Genomic DNA, 17,697 nt, shown 5'->3' with positions numbered 1-17,697 from the left:
TAATTAAAGTTATTCCTTAAAAACATAGATAATTAATCATATCGTTGTAATTTATTTGAATTGATAAAGGTAATGTTATTAAATTTCCCTCAGTGTTGCCCAAAATAAGTGAATTTTTTTTCATTATCATTATCGTCTTGGTTATGTATATTATCTTTGCAATGCTAATCACACCTGTCTTTTTTATATTGCATTCTTGATTATTCATAATTTGTTTGACTTTTTTAATGTGCATCTGGCCATTTGCCCACTTAGCTTGCCAGCCTCTTATGAAGAAGATGGCTGAGCTACCTCTACATTTCATTAGTGTTCCCATTTTCCTTCATTACTATAACATGCAGAAATTCGTCAAGCTGCGTTTTGACTGAATTTAGTAGCCTCCGCAGCCCTAGGATAGTGAATTCCAAAATTTGTCATCATGCGTTATGAAATTTATCTTATTGGTTCTAAACTGCTTCCCCCATATATTCCTGACTTTCAACTTCTCAACCACGCAAACATGCCCCCCTGCATCCAACCTGTTGCATCCTCTTACAATGTTTCAACAAGATCTTCTATCATTCTTCTAAGCTTGAGAAATTACAGGTCTTATCTATTTGATCACTCAGACACCAAAACATTTATCTGATTCAAATTAAGTCAAATTTATTGTCATATGCACATGTGCAGTGGTGCAGGTAGAATGAAAATCCTGTTTGCAGTGGCATCGCAGGCACATAGACTCAGACAATACACAAAAACATAAATTATATATAAATTACAAATTCTGTGGGAGAGTGAACTTACAGTGCATTCAGAAAGTATTCAGACCCCGTCACATTTTTCACATTTTTGTTACGTTACAGCCTTATTCAAAAATGGATTAAATTCTTTTCTTTTTTTAATCATCAATCTACACACAATACCCCATAAAAAAAGAGAAAACGGGTGTTTAGAAATTTTTGCAAAGTAATTAAAAAGAAAAAACTGAAATATCACATTTACATAAGTATTCAGACCCTTTGCTTTGACACTCAAAATTGAGCCAAGGTTCATCCTGTTTCCACCGATTATCCTTGAGATGTTTCTACAACTTGATTGGAGTCCACCAGTGGTAAATTAAATTGATTGGACATGACATGATTTGGATAGGCACACACCTATCTATATAAGGTCCCACAGTTGACAGTGCATGTCAGAGCAAAAACCAAGCCATGAAGATGAAGGAATTGTCCGGAGACAGGATTGTGTCGAGACACAGATCTGGGGAAGGGCATAAAACAATTTCTGCAGCATTTCAGGTCCCAAAGAGCACAGTGACTTTCGTCATTCTTAAATGGAAGAACTTTGGAACCACCAGGACTCCTCATAGAGCTGGCCGCCCGGCCAAACTGAACAATCGGGGGAGAAGGGCCTTGGTCAGGGAGGTGACCAAGAACCCGATGGTAGGTGATTAAAGAACCTGATGGCTGATGGGAAGAGGCTGCTCTTGAACCTGAAGATAACACTTCTCTGGCTTCTGTATCACCTTCATAATGGTAACAATGGAATGAGAGCATGGACATGGTGGTTTGGGTTGGAATGATTTTAGCAACCTTATTGAGGCAATGCTTCCTGTAGATCCCTTAGATGATGGGGATGACCTGTGTTGGTGTGGTCAATGTACCTCACTTTATGCAGCCTCCTTCATTCCGGCATTCTTGGCAGTGATGCAACCAGTCGGTATGCTCTCCCCTGAACATATATAGATGTTTGCGGGAATATTGGCAACATTTTAAAACTGCTCAAACATTTGAGGAAGTAGGGGATTGATGCTTTCTTTGTGATTGCATGACCTCAGGACAGATCATCAGATAAGTGCACGCATAGGAACTTGAAGCTGTTGACTCCCTCCACTGCCAACCTGCCAATGAAGACAGGTTCTTGGACCCTCAGCTTTCCATTCCTGATGCCAACAATCATCTTTTTGGTCTTACTAATATTGGTAGCAAGATTGGTGTTCTGGCACCACTTATCGATCTCCCTTCTGTATTTTTGACATTACCTGTTATTTGTCCAACCGTGTTAGTATCATCAGCAAATTTAAAGATGGACTTGGAGTTACGTCTGGCAACACAATCATGTATATAGAGTGAGTAGAGCTGGAGACTGAGCACACAGCCTTCAATGGCCCTTATACTAATGGTCAGCGATGAGACATTGGTGCCAATTCATATGTTTGAGGTCTGTTGATGAACTTGAGGATCCAGTTGCATAGAAATGGGCAGAGATTTAGTTCTGAGTTTGACGATAAGTTTAGAGGGGATGATGATGAATGGTGAGCTGCAGTGTGTGTATAGACCAACCTGACATAAGTTTTCTTGTTGCTCAAGTGGTTGGGCGCAGAGTGGAGAATCAGCAAGATTGCATCGGCTGATGATTATTATGCTGGTAGGCAAATTGGAGTGGGTTCCAATACATATTAAGAGAAAAGTTGATATACTTCTTAACCAATGTATTGAAGCACTTCATCATTACAGACATAAGCGCTACAAGTCCCTGGGCACCAGTTTTATGAGTCTTTTCAGATGAGGTGGAGTCTTTGGACCGTGGTAGTGTGAGATCGATGACGTCCGCAAAAATTGTGAAATCCGGGAGTGATAAGTTGCTAGACACAAAATGCTGGAGTAACTTGGGGTCAGGCAGCATCTCTGGAGTGAAGGAATGGGTTGGAGAGAAGGAATTCTCGACCCGAAACGTCCCCCTTTCCATCTCTCCAACCCATTCCTTCGCTCCAGAAGTGCTGCCGGACCTGCTGAGTTACTCCAGTATTTTGTGTCTACCTTCAATTTAAACCAGCATCTGCAGTTCTTTCCTACACAGTGATGCGTTGCTATCACTTTGCTGAGTTAACAAAGTTGTAATATGACCAGATAATGGATTTTGTGCTATTCTCATCAATGTTGGTTCTCATTAAAAGTATACAAGTGACCAAAGTGAGAATGGATGGAAAACCAAAATAACAGAAGCTCAGGGCTAACCTTGCAGACTGCTCTGCAAAGCTTAACTCAGTCTGCACTTTGTTTTTCTGTTGTGGAAGCGTGAGCAATGACTGCTGTACACTAAGTTAGAGGAAGTGCAAGTGAATCAGTTTTTCATTAGAAAGGGCTGTTGGGTCTCTGGATGGTGGGAAATGAAGAGGTCAATGAAAACGTGTTTCATCTCTGGCAGTTGTATGGAAAGTACCATGAAAGGAGGATCCAAAGCAAGACTTCTTTCACAGCGTCCATGACACTTCCACTTTGACAGTTTCATTTTCCCAAAATATCTAGGTAGCTAGAAACATGTTGATGACTATGTTAAATTTATTTAACAACTGGGCCTCTACAACCCTTTTGTTGGTTATAAATTCCAACGATTCATGGATAGAGAAAGCAAGTTACCTAAAGTTGGAGAATTCCATGTTGAGTCCATATCAATGTCAATCAAAGTATACTTCCTTTCAACCCCACTTGTTCTGTCTCCTAATATTTTATCAATTCATGTCATAAATTTACCTTCAATTAATGCATGCCCATTTTTGCTTTAACATTTTGGTACAGAACAATATCCATTTTGGTACAGAACAATATCCATGTCTTCTGTAAAACAATATTAGTAATATGAATTCTTATCCAACACAATAATTTTATTTAGCCAGATTAATGATGGGACATGGTTTTGTTGGCTCTATGAAGACTGGGATAAGGAAAAAAAGAATTAAAATATCAAAATCAAATGTAATTGCTCTTGTTCTGGAAATGGTTTGGAGAAACATTGAACAACAACTGGTTAATATATGGTATTTCCTACCTTTGCCAAAGACCTGATGACTTTGAGTGGGAGAAATGGCGGTTAGTGGGTTACTGACTACAAACCCGAAACAAACATTTAAATCTGGTCAGTCATTGGATGCGCGTTTAAGTGAAAGACCAGGAGAAACAAGAGTGCTTAAATTCAGGAAACTTGCTTTTCTTTTTTTCATCCCTAGAAGATTAAAACACCTGTGTCAATTTGATTAGAGGCCAGCATTTATTTGCATTGTGCTCATTTTTTCAGATATTGCTGTGCATTTGTCTGTAGTATTTGAAATCTTATTAATTAATGTGATTGTGCCTTTATTGCTGTAAGATTTGAATACAAGGGCAAAGATATCTTAATAAAATTATATTACTTTGGTGATGCCATATTTGGAAAATTGTGTTGTTTCTTACATGCATAAGAGGTATAATTACTTTCAAGGGAGCGTTGCAAAGATTCAGACTGCTTCCAGAGATTGGCTGTTTATTTACTGGAGTTAGAAAAATGGGGCTGAGCTCATTGAAACAAACACAAATTGTCAGAAGGATTGGGAGTGTTTGTATGGCAATGATATTTCACCTAACTTAGTAATTTAAAACCAAGGGGCATTGGTCAAAAAAGGAATAGGCCATTTTCCACAGATATGAGAAATGTCCTCTGGTGGTGAATCTTTGCAATTCTCTTTGAAAAGCTACAGACGTTCAGTCATTGATTGCTTTCAAAACATTTCTGGATATTAAAGAAATCAGGGGTTTTGGGGCAGGGCAGGAAATTGGTGTTTGAGATAAAGATCAGCCACAATCCTGTTAAATGACAGGGCAGATTCAATGGAAGGCATGGCTTATTTCGGCTCTTTATATCACTTATGGCAGACCTATTTCTCATTTGTTAACTCAACTAAGAAGACTGTTAAAAGCTGAATTTTGACTCCAATATTAATTTAGTGTACATTTGTTTCTAAATACGTCATGAATTGCTGTCCTCGCCTCAGAACTGTTTGCTTTGACTGTGCCCTACTCTCTTCTTAGTCATGATTATGCAGATAAGTACAGCTTCAATGCCATCTGTAAGTTCACCAACGTTGTTGGCTGAATCACAAATGGTGATATACCAACTTGCAGGAGAGAAATATGTGGTTGAATGATGTCACAACAACATTCTCCCTCTCAACATCAACAACTAAGGAACTAATCATCGATTTCTGAAAGGGAAAGTCAGGAGACCACATGCCTTTATTCTTTGGTGGGTCAGCAGCAGAGAGAGTTCACAGCTTCAACTTCATTAGCAAGAGACTGCAGAGAGTGGTGGATTTAGCCTGGTGCATCGCAAGTACTGTCCACCCCATTAACTGAAGCATCAACAAGAGGTGCTGTCTAAAGAAGGCAACATCTATCATCAAGGTTCCCCACCATCTGGGACATCCCTCTAATTCTCACTGTGTCCATTGGGCAGAAAGGACAGAAGCCTGAAGTCCCACGGCACAAGGTTCAGGATCAACCACTTTTCTAGAACCATCAGAATCTTGAACCAACCAATACATCCCTAATCCTACATCGGCAATGGAACACAACTCTTACACTTCTATGGCCTTGCTTTTAAATTGCGTTTTACACCAAAGTTTTGTTATTTTGCAGATTTTTTATTTTCACTGTCTTGTTGAATTTATGTGTAATTTATTTATAATTTGTTTAGGTGTGTTCTGAGTCTGAGACCTAAATGTTGCTGCAAGCAAGATTTTCATTGTACCTGTATCTCACTGTGCTTGTAGATATACGACCATTGACGCAACGTGACCGTCAATCCAATAAGATCTAGAGCTCCATTTCTATACTTGGTGTGTTTGGAATTTGTATTTAAATTAGGTGTTTCACAACACTGATTGCTTCTGATTGCCTTTTATATGTTATAGATTGGAGGCATCATAGTGGAAGTACACTTGGCAGAACATTCTACCTTGGTTACTTTTAAGGATTACCATGAAGGGGCTGCTCCATTCCTCATTATTAACCACACAGAGGCAAAAATAGTGGAATATCATCAGAGGTATCTTTATGTATGAAGATCACTTGAGTGACAATCATTACTGAATAAAATTTCATATTTAGAAAGAATTGCATTTGAAAAGATTGGGTGACTTAAGTCATAATTATTCTATTTAAAAATTATTGGCCGTGTACATTTGTGCGATGGGTGAATATTAGAATAAATGTACGTACTCTAGAAATTGCTGCTAATTATTGTAGTTGGAATATTTTATACTCAAACATTGCTGCAAGTGATACCTGTGGCATATCAATTTCATTCAGAGAGGGATCACAACATTTGGAAAATTTGTTCTTCATTGAAATATGTATTGATTAAATCGGACAATATCTTTTTGGGAAGAACTTGTGGCTTGCACCAATTGAGATTATAGGATTAATTACTGTCCCCCAATACTTATCCAATCAAATAGAACTGATCTTTAACGACCCATCATTTTAAAAAGGTGATTGAAAAGGAAATGAGGTAGTAGGTATTTGAACTATATTTCTGACATTTAAAAAAAAAATCTGGGACTGTTTTAGATCTGGAAGCAAAGTCGGATAGCAGAATAGTTGGCAAATCAAAGTGTAGATGGAAGTTTTGCTCAGCAACTGGGGATGGTGTGGGAATCCTGCAATTCCAGGTTTTTAAGGAAGGATTAAGTATTTGATGGGTATTTGTGTTTGGGGCATGTTGACAGAGTTGGGGAAGAAGTGCTTTGGTATGCCAACAGAAGGACTGGGAGAAACTGAATCTTTCCTCTTCTGTTCTGGTATTGTCCATTTTCTAATACCCTTATTGACTTGTTTTGACTTGGACCATGTCTCCAAATTGCTGTGATCTCTATCTGCCTTGAAGTATAAATAGTTCAAACGTTGGGGATGCGGTTAGATCCTTGTGTCTGACGATTGAATTTGTACCCCTTCCACCGTCATGCCGTCAGTTCTCAGAATTCTATTTTAGCAATGTAATGGAAAGTATCAATGTCAAAATGTATTTATTTGGTGTTCAACCTCCTCTGAGATAACTTCAGTAATTTGAAGCAGTTTATCAAACTTAATTCTTGACATTACAAATTCATAATTTATTAGCAGCAATTCAACTATAAAGCCACATGAATTGGAGCCAGGTAAAGCAACTTACTATTCCTGGGAAGATCCCACAGGATCAAGGCTGCTGACGCTCGGTTGTCAATGTGAGGATGCGGTAAAAGAGCTAAGTGCAGTAGAGGTAAGAATATAGAATATTTTTGCATAAGATTTCTATTTATGTCTTTTTTTCACTTTAATTCCAATTTTGTATTGTTATCATGTATTGTGTGCCTGTTCCAGTTATGTTTTAGTACAAAATCTTATAACAGTGGACGTATATGTTCATGTCTCGTTGCAAGCGCCACTTGCTGCAGTGCATTTGTCATTGTCTTCCAGTAATGCACACCTGCATATTGAGCAGAAGTTGAGAAATCTCTGCAGAGCAAATGCATGTGCATCTGACTTCACAGTTTGTCCGTGTATTCCATAAGTTGTTTTAAGTTCTGTGTTTGTTTCTGAATCTGGAGAGAGTTGAGGAGCTATGGATGGAGTGTACCTTAAGATCAAGCAATCCATTCTATACAGTGGTTGGGATTACGTACGGACAATTTGAGGGGAGAGGAATGATGCCAACTCCCCAGGAACAAGATTGACAATGAGCAATTTCATAAGGTTGTAAAACAGTTAAATGTCTGAGTATTATCGCAATATGAATTACAAGGCCTTCACACAAATCCTGTTTTACACTCCTTGAAGCTTAAGGAAACGATTAGCGCTCATCCATGATCTATTCAAAAAAGAGACAATGTCCCTTTTCCTTAAATCTTATAGAAACACAAAATTCTTAAGGGGTTGGACAGGCTAGATGCAGGAAGATTATTCCCGATGTTGGGGAAGTCCAGAACTAGGGGTCACAGTTTAAGGATAAGAGGGAAGTCTTTTAGGACCGAGATGAGAAAATCATTTTTTACACAGAGAGTGGTGAATCTGTGGAATTCTCTGCCACAGAAGGTAGTTGAGGCCAGTTCATTGGCTATATTTAAGAGGGAGTTAGATGTGGCCCTTGTGGCTAAAGGGATCAGGGGGTATGGAGAGAAGGCTGGGATGGGATACTGAGTTGGATGATCAGCCATGATCATATCGAATGGCGGTGCAGGCTCGAAGGGCCGAATGGCCTACTCCTGCACCTATTTTCTATGTTAACTCTAGCTCATCTGTGTCTTGACTATTGCATCAATTTTGTGGTGTACATTAGTTGTTTCATCTGAAAAGATTCAGGCTAAAAGGTTTAGCGTGTCAGAGCTTTCACTTTGACACTGCATTCCTTGAATAGTTACAGTTAAATTTTAAATGTTTTAGCTGTTTGAGGTTTTTTACTTTTCCAGCACTTGTTTGCCTTTCCCTCATTTGTTGTTTCTGCGCTTAGTTTAACCCCTTGAAACGTAATTATAAATATGGCCGATGTATTTTTACACTTGCCATAAGAATACAATACTTAGATCTTCTGTTTTACTTTCAGGACACTTTTTTTCCGTTGTCTATCGATAATGAGGATTTGTATATTGCGTCCTTCTTTGAGGGTCTGCAGAGAATCATTCTGTTTACTGATGATGAGGGAATATTCAGACTCGTCCAAAAAAGTGACACAGCAGAAATGGTGGAACAGGAAATTATCTTGTCCTTAAGGAACTTAGGAATTTCATTGGTTGACAATTCGACAAAGCAAGAAGTGATCTACATTGGTATCACTAGGTGAATGTTTTAAATATAATTTTGTAAAATATAATTTGTTGCTGACCCTAACCATCAGATTTCACATAGTTTCTAATACTTAATTTATTTTTATTACAGATCATTTCTAAGCTGGTTGAAAATATTACTCTTGAATAATTGTTTTAAACAAATTTTTTTTAAAAAGGCAAATATGATGAGAACTGTCAAAATGACTCACTTCTGCATTATTAATTTGCTGGGCTAAACTTATTTATTACTGTTTATATTTCAGTTCTGATGTTGTTTGGGAAAGTAAACCCAAAATCAAATCGCGTTGGAAACAAATGACTAGGAAGCAATCAGGTCAGCTGGAAAAGGTTTATAAAGAGTACATGGGAACCTCGCCTCTTGAAAGCCACGTTGCTGAACTTCCTTGTGAATTTCAGGTATGTTGTTAATTATATTGACACTAACGTGGAATACGAAATATATAGTGATAGCAAGCAAATTCCTCGTGCTTTGCAAATGTCTTTTAATTTTCCTGAGCGTGTGTTTAATCTTGTAATCAGTACAACCAGCTCTTCCCATATGTTAATCAATATATTAATATATAGAGAAATGCATAGCCTTGTGGTTCCCATCTTGGTTCAAGTAGATCACGAATAATGGAGAATGGAAAACTAGACTGATTTTCATAAGTGATAGGAGCAGAATTAGGCCATTCGGCCCATCAAGTCTACTGCCATTCGATCATGACTGATCTTTCTTTCCCTCAACCCCATTCTCCTGCCTTCTCTTCATAACCCCTGACATCAGCACTAATCAAGAATCTATCTACCTCAGCCTTAAAAAGATCCATTGACTTGGCCTCCACGATCTTCTGTGGCAATAAATTCCACAGATTCACCACCCTCCGACTAAAGAAATTCCTCCTCATCTCCTTCCTAAAGGAATGTCCTTTAATTCTGAGGCTATGACCTCTGGTCCTAGACTCTCCCACTCGTGGAAACATCCACTCTGTCCAGGCCTTTTATTATGTAATACTACCAGAAAAATAGATGGTGCATCCTTGTTAGTGGAGAATATTTCTGATGTGAGCATCTCTGGTTTACCTACTTAAAGTCATAGGTCATAAAGTGTGGAAACGGGCCCTTCGGCCCAACTTGTCCACATCGCCAACATGTCCCAGCTACACTAGTCCCACCTGCTCACGTTTGGTCCATATCCCTCCAAACCTGTCTTATCCATGTACCTGGAGCTTAACTGTTTCTTAAATGTTGGGATAGTCCCTGCCTCAATTACCTCCTCGGGCAGCTTGTTCCATACACCCTCCATCCTTTGTGTGAAAAAGTTAACCCTCGGATTCCTATTAAATATTTTTCCCTTAAACCTATGTCCTCTGGTCCTCGAATCACCTACTCTGGGCAAGGTACGCTGTGCATCTACCTGATCTATTTCCGCTTTCATGATATTATACACCTCAATAAGATCACCCAGCATCCTCCTGCGCTCCAAGGAATAGAGTCCCAGCCTACTCAACCTCTCTCTATAGCTCAGACCCTCTAGCCCTGGCAACATCCTTGCAAATCTTCTCTGTACCCTTTCCAGCTAGACGACATCTTTTATATAACATGGTGCCCAGAACTGAACACAATACTCTAAATGCGGCCTCACCAACGTCTTATACAACTGCAACATGACCTCCCAACCTCTCTACTCAATATGTGTAGGAAGGAACTGCAGATGCTGGTTTGAACTGAAGATAGCCACAAAAAGCTAGAATAACTCAGCGGGACAGGCAGCATCTCTGGAGAGAAGGAATGGGAATTCCTACTCAATACTCCGACTGATGAAAGACAATGTACCAAACCCCTTTTTGACCACCCGATCTACCTGCAATTTCACCTTCCAGGAACCATGCACTTGCACTCCAAGATCACTCTGCTCTACAACACTCCCCAGAGCCCCATCATTTACTGTGTAGGTCCTTGCATGTTAGACTTCCCAAAATGAAACACCCCACATATCTCTGTATTGAAATCATTAACCATTCCTCAGCCCACCTGGCTAATCAATCAAGAACCTGCTGCAATTTTTCACAATCATCTTCACTATCTGCAAACTTGCTAATCTTGTCATATGTGTTCTCGTCCAAATCTTGATATAGATGACAAACAGTAACGGTCCCAGCACCGAACCCTGAGGCACACCACTCACTAGTCAGACCTCCAATCCGAGAAGCAACCTTCCACCATCACCCTGTACTTCCTTCCATGAAGCCAATTTACTGTCCATTTAGCTATCACTCCTTGCATCCCATGCAATCTAACCTTCCAGAGCTGCCTACCATGCGGCACCTTGTCGAATGCTGTGCTGAAATCCATATCTATCTATCTAACTAAAAGTCTCATCTTGACCACTTCCTGTCTGCGCTGTATATTGATTTCAGAAAAATCGCTACCCTATATCACTATGATTTTTGGCCATCTTACTCTCAGTCCTCCGCTGAGACAGCCCCGAGGATTTTTCCGGTCAATGAAAAATAAAAAAAGTTATGAGTATTTAAAAAATCTTGAGATCAGCTGATTGGTCCTCACGCCTGTCAATCACCATGATGAAGGTAACGCCCCTTCTGGGGGGGCGGCGGGGGGGGGGGAGCAGGACTATAAAACCCCGGATGCCTGGACATGAGTTAGTCACTCTGGAAGATCGCGAGGGTTTATTGCAATGTACTTGCAATAAATGATTTGTTAGCCCTTAATGAAAACGCAATGAGTTGTTTGGCCTGCCCTGTGCTTGAAACTGCAATGGAAATGGAAATTAAATGAAAATGCAATTAGCTGTTTGGCCTGCCCTGTGCTTGATACTACAATGGAAATGGAAATGAAATGAAAATGCAATGAGCTGTTTGGCCTGCTCTGTGCTTTTGAAACTGCAATGGAAATGGAAATAATGAAATGAAAATGCAATGCTTTGATACTATCCCTGATTTCCCTTGTTATTACTACCTTCCCTGATTTATTCTTTTGATGCAATGGATGTTACCTTTCAAGTTCAGAACCATTGTTTCTGAATTAATGTGCTCTCTCATCTAATGAAAGAACTTCAACCATTATGGTCACTCTTCTCAGGGGGCACGTTATTGCTAACTAACCCATTTGACCTGAATTAATTGCCCTCTGCTTGAAACTGCAATGGAAATGAAATGAATTTCAATAGTAATTTAAAATATAAATGGTACCAGGATCTGGTAACGGGGGGTATATAATAAAAAAAAATTTAAAAACACGGTTGGTATATCCTTTTTTGCGAGTTTTGTGTTACAATAGAGCGATTGTTTTTCCTTTTTTTTCCTTTTCTTTCTAGGGTCTTAGTTTCCTTTCTTTACTTCCTTCTCTCACCCTCTACTTCCTTCCTAAGCCAATTTACTGGGCTTTCTTTTCCCCCAACACTTCCCTGCACCTTCACGATTCTTGCTCACTTTCCTTACTATCTTTACTTCCTGTTCTATCTTTTTTTAAAGCTCGATTTTTGGCCAAAACAAAGTGGTCCGATCAATGAAAAATAAATGTAAAAAAATGATATCTGATGTGTATTATTGTAACCCCCTTCTTACTGTACTACGTCAGTTAGTCAAAATGGAAAATGTACTTGCAAAAAAAAAAAAAAAGTTGTTTGGAAATGCTTGAAATGCAAAAATGCAATGATTAGCTGTTTGGCCTGCCCTGTGCTTGATACTACAATGGACAATGAAATGAAATGAAAATAAATGAGCTGTTTGGCCTGCCCTGTGCTTGAAAATGGAAATGGAAATGAATGAAAATGATGAGCTTGGCCTGCCCTGTGCCTCTGCTTGAAACTGCAATGCAATGGAAATGGAAATGAAATGAAAATGCAATCAGTTGTTTGGCCTGCCTTGTGCTTGAAACTGAAATGAAAATGAAATGAAAATGCAGTGAGTTGTTTGGCCTGCTCTCTGCTTGAAACTGCAATGGAAATGGAAATGAAAAGAAAATGCAATGAGTTGTTTGGCCTGCTCTCTGCTTGAAACTGCAATGGAAATGGAAATGAATTGAAAATTAAATGAGTTATTTGGCCTGCCCTGTGCTTGAAACTGCAATCTAAATGAAAATGAATTGAGTTGTTTGGCCTGCCCTGTGCTTAAAATGAAAATGGAAATGGAAATGAAACTAGTTGTTTGGCCTGCCCTGTGCTTGAAATTGAAATGGAAATGAAATGAAATGAGTTGTTTGGCCTGCCTGAAACCACTAATTTCGGTCCACAAGGCCCCTATTAGCCGAGAAACCAGTCCCTTTTTCCAAAATGCCCCTATTAGCCTAGGATGAGCATTTTGGCCCAAAAGGCCCATGCCAGGCCAGGAAAAGTACAGAAAAAGTGCCTTTCACTGAGATATCACTCTGATTTATTTTTTTAAAAGAGCCCCTTTGGCCCATCTGGCCTCAACTAGCCCAAGAGGCCCCTTCGGCCCATCAGTAAGTATTCCCCCTGCAAGTATTAAACCTCACCCCAGTATTTTTTTTCTTCCCGTCATTGGCTCCCTGTGAGTTCCAGGCCAGGATGGACTTTCCACTTTCATTGCTATGATCTGCAGAAAAAGATGAAAAATGTCTAAAATTGATTCTCCACCCTCTCCCCCTTTTCTCTCAGTCTCTCACCTGTTTTGGGCAGAATTTCTGGCAGTTTCTGAGCTGCCAGCCCACCAGGCCTGTGTGACTGAGCTGCCAGACCACCAGGCTTGAGTGACTGAGCTGCCAGCCCAACCATCCATTCGGCCCACAATGTCCATTCTAGCCCTCTGGAAACCAGTCCCTTCGGCCCACAACACCCATACTGGCGATTTAAAGATTGCATGGATGAATTACAACAATTGTTCATCCCTGTCTGGCAGCAAAATTAAATGGAGAAGGCGGCTCAACCGTGGCTAATGAAGGAAATTAGGGATTGTGTTAAATCGAAGGAAGAGGCATATAAATTGGCCAGAGGAAGCAGCAACCCGGAGGACTGGGAGAAATTTAGAATTCAACAGAGGAGAGATAATTATGAGGGGGACAATAGAGCATGAAAGAAAGCTTGTGGGGAATATAAAAACTGACTGTAAAAGCCACTTTAGATATGTGAAGATGAAACGATTAGTGAAGACAAACGTAGTTCCCTTTCAGTCAGAAACAGGTGAATTTATAATGGGAAACAAGGAAATTGCAGAACAGTTAAACAAGTACTTTCGTTCTGTCTTCATTAAGGAAGACACAAACAATCTCCCAGAAATACATAGTGACCGAGGATCTAGTGGGAGGGAGGAACTGAAGGGAATCCACATTAGTCAGGAAATTGTAGGTACACAAAAATGCTGGATAAACTCAGCGGGTGCAGCAGCATCTATGGAGCGAAGGAAATAGGCAATGTTTCGGGCCGAAACCCTTCTTCAGACCACAGTCAGGAAATTGTGTTTGGTAAACTGTTGGGACTGAAGGCAGATAAATCCCCAGGGCCTGATGGTCTGCATCCCAGAGTACTCATGAAAGTGGCCCTAGATATCTTGGATACATTGGTGATCATTTTCCAATGTTCTATAGACTATGAATCAGTTCCTGTGGACTGGAGGGTAGCTAATGTAATCCAATGTAATGTGAGAGATGAAAGCCAATGTAACCACTTTTCAAGAAAGGAGGGAGAGAGAAAACAGGGAATTATAGACCAGTTAGCCTTTAGTAGTGGGGAAGATGCTCGAGTGAAATATTAAAGATTTAATAGCAGCGCATTTGGAAAGCAGTAACAGGATCGTTCAAAGTCAGCAGGGATTTATGAAAGGGAAATCATGCTTGACTAATCTTCTGGAATGTTTTGATGTTGTGACAAATAGAATGGATAAGGGAGAGCCAGTGGATGTGATGTATCTGGACTTACAAAAAGCCTTTGACAAGGTCCCACACAGAGATTAGTATGCAAAATTAGAGCACATGGTATTGGGGGTAGGGGTCACATGGATAGAGAACTGGTTGGCAGACAGGAAGCAAAGAGTAGGAATTAACGGGTCCTTTTCAGAATGTCAGGCAATGACTCGTGGTGTGCCCTAAAGTTCGGTGCTGGAACCCCAGTCATTTACAATATATATTAACGATTTAGACGAGGGAATTAAATTTGACATCTCCAAGTTTGCAGATGACACAAAGCTGGGTGGCAGTGTGAGCTTCGATGTGAATAATTCCTGGAATGGTGGGACTGACGTATGATGAACGATTGAGTCGACTGGGCTAGTATTCATTGATGAGAGGGTATCTTATAGAAACATATAAAATTATTTCAGGATTGGACAGGCTAGATGCAGGAAAATTTCCCCCGATGTTGGGGGAGTCCAGAATCAGGGGTCACAGTTTAAGAATAAGGACTGAGATGAGGAAAAACCTTTTTCACCCAGAGAGTTGTGAATCTGTGGAATTCTCTGCCACAGAAGGCAGTGGAGGCCAATTCACTGGGATTTCAAGAGAGAGTTAGATTTAGCTCTTCGGGCTAACGGAATCAAGGGATATGGGGAAAAAGCAGGAACGGGGTACTGATTTTGGATGATCAGCCATGATCATGTAGAATGGCGGTGCCGGCTTGAAGGGCCAAATGGTCTACTCCTGCACCTATTTTCTATGTTCGGATCTGGGGAGATTTGTCGACTTTCATACATGATAGTACCTTCAGCACCTCTTCGACCACAACATTGACACTAGACACTACTTGTTCAAACCAAACTTTTAAAGTAAATGAAATGAATCGTTTGCTTAGAACAGGCTTGGTTATTGTCGGTGATGTTACAAAATGGCTCTTTAGCAAGTGACCAATGTAAATATTTCAGAATATGCCTGTTTATTTTTCTTTTATATGGAAGTGGAGGAGAGATCTGAAGGGTAAGATTTGCATTCCCATGATATATTTGTCACTGGGATGTTCAGCATTTGCTATCCATACCAGCTAGAATTAATGTTTTTAAGAAGGAACTGCAGATGCTGGAAAATCAAAGGTAGACAAAAGTGCTGGATTAACTCAACGGGTGCGATGGAGCGAAGGAAATAGGCAACGTTTCGTTTCTTCAGACTTCAAGAGAAAGTTAGATTTAGCTCTTTGGGTTAACAGAATCAAGGGATATCAGTAGTCTGAAGAAGGGTTTCGACCTGAAACATTGCCTATTTCCTTCACTCTATAGATGCTGCTGCACCCGCTGAGTTTCTCCAGCACTTTTGTCTACCAACTAGAATTAAACTGGGATTTCACATGCATGAAGTTAAATGTAGGCTACACCAGGTGAGGATGGCAGATTTCCTTTACTTATCCATGGCATATGACTATATGGATGTGATTATTGTTTTGAGGACAAGAAAGTTCATACCTTTTTATGTTGTACAAAGGCTCTTTTAACACCCAGTGGCATAGACATGAAACTTCTAGCTTCTTCTGAAGTGCCAATAAGAAGAAATTATCTGCCAGCTATAAAATTAGAATACACACTCTCAGCTCATCAAAGGTCTCTCAGACTCCAGATTTTCAAGATCCAGGTATGTTGAATAACAACACAATTGTCTGCAGAAATGAATGAATGAATGGATGAATGAATGAATCAATACTTTATTGTCGTATGTGACGTCAGTGAAATTCTTTGCTTGAACACTCAAGGTATGCAAATAGTCATTACATATGGTGCTTACAAAGTACTCCCGCGCCAGGTCCCCCTTTGTTCCCTACCTCCCACTCACGGCGGTCCGCCTACACCAGTTGTCCATTATTCTTCTCCCTCCCACACAATGGTCCCCCCACGCCAGGTAGTGCCGTCCTCCCTTCCACGTAGTCCGTCCTCATCTGTCGGTCGGCGCCATCATCGACCACCGCACCGACCTCTCCACTATCGCCAGGAATCCTCCGGGGGGTCTCCTTGGCGCCGACCCAGGGCCCATTCGCGGGCTCCGAACCTCAGCTTCTCCGGGGGCTGCCGGAAGGCGTCTCGCCCATACTGGGTCCAGCCAAGTGCGGATTGCTTGAAAATGCCACCAGGTAACACATAATGCAGATGATCCAAATTCAATCAGTAATGCTGGAGTAAAAAATCTTATCAGCTTTTGAGAGAGAAATGTGATATAATCTTCATTGAATGCTGATTTGGCAAAGTTCTCCAGCCTTTTTCTGCTCAAAGGAATGACTAAGTCGAGGTTCAAGATTCCAGCACCAATCTCCAGTCTTTGCTGATGATTGTGTCAGCTTCTTTACTTGCAGCAGCTTTCTTTAATATCTATAGAACCAACTCTAAGAACCAAATGTGGTGTTTTGTTTTGGAAACTGTTTTTGATAAAATACGATTAAAAATACTTGTTTGTCGAATTAATGTTTAGTTTTTGACATTTCAGATTCAAAACCAGCTTTCCGGAGCCATCTTTCCTTTTCCATTTTATCCTATTATTCCCCCCAAGTCTATCACCATGGATTCAGGTTGGTTGGTAAAGTAATGGGGAAGTTATTAAATGTATTTAAAAAACACGTCTCTTTTTGAAGCTTTATTTGGGTAATTAACTGTCATTTTATGATTCTGGTATTATTCAAATTCCTGTAGTTTTAAACTAGATCAGCAAGTCATGTTCAGTAATCATAGGAACTTGCCTTAGAAATTCTAGTGCACCCATATTGTGAGCTCAACTGATATTGGAATGGGTCTGGGTAAAGGTAATTTTTATTATTGACCTTAAGATGCAAACATTGGTCTCATCCATGGCATCACGCTAGCACTAGTTTTCATAAGGATTGGGAGTGGTGGGGGGATGTTGGTGCGATCAGAGTCCATTGCTTTGGGGAGAAATGAAGGGGTTCACAACTTGAGTTTATTGGATTGGGAAATAACTATGTTTTGTAGTGGGGTGGTTGTAGCTTGCCAGTTTGAGGAGGGGAGACATTTTAAGTAGAGGATTAATTAAGATGGAATGGGACAGGAGGCGATTAAAGTTGGAAATCTAATCCTATTTTGGAGACTTTGGCAAAGTGGGTAATCAGGGGATCAAGGATTGTGGGGTCAGTCAGTGAATGGAAGTTGCACAGGACGCCTTTAGAAAAAGATATTTTGTAAATTTGAGATTCAATACTA

General features: G+C 40.1%; 1 protein-coding gene across 4 annotated transcripts in view; it reads left to right on the top strand.

Moving 5' to 3' along the window:
• The window catches only part of vps13a (vacuolar protein sorting 13 homolog A), a 329,586-nt gene that overhangs the window by 218,180 nt on the left and 93,709 nt on the right, over positions 1 to 17,697 (top strand). For 3 of the 4 annotated variants that reach the window (XM_055633034.1, XM_055633037.1, XM_055633036.1), the window contains exons 52-57: positions 5,708 to 5,841; positions 6,915 to 7,053; positions 8,374 to 8,606; positions 8,860 to 9,013; positions 15,980 to 16,126; positions 16,970 to 17,051. In XM_055633034.1, coding sequence (XP_055489009.1) covers positions 5,708 to 5,841; positions 6,915 to 7,053; positions 8,374 to 8,606; positions 8,860 to 9,013; positions 15,980 to 16,126; positions 16,970 to 17,051 — 889 coding nt within the window. The remainder of the gene's footprint in view (positions 1 to 5,707; positions 5,842 to 6,914; positions 7,054 to 8,373; positions 8,607 to 8,859; positions 9,014 to 15,979; positions 16,127 to 16,969; positions 17,052 to 17,697) is intronic. The other variant, XM_055633035.1, reaches the window with a different exon arrangement.

The sequence above is a fragment of the Leucoraja erinacea genome, chromosome 3 (assembly GCF_028641065.1).
Source record: "Leucoraja erinacea ecotype New England chromosome 3, Leri_hhj_1, whole genome shotgun sequence".
Classification (NCBI taxonomy): domain Eukaryota; kingdom Metazoa; phylum Chordata; class Chondrichthyes; order Rajiformes; family Rajidae; genus Leucoraja; species Leucoraja erinaceus.
This window is presented reverse-complemented; position numbering and strand designations above follow the sequence as displayed.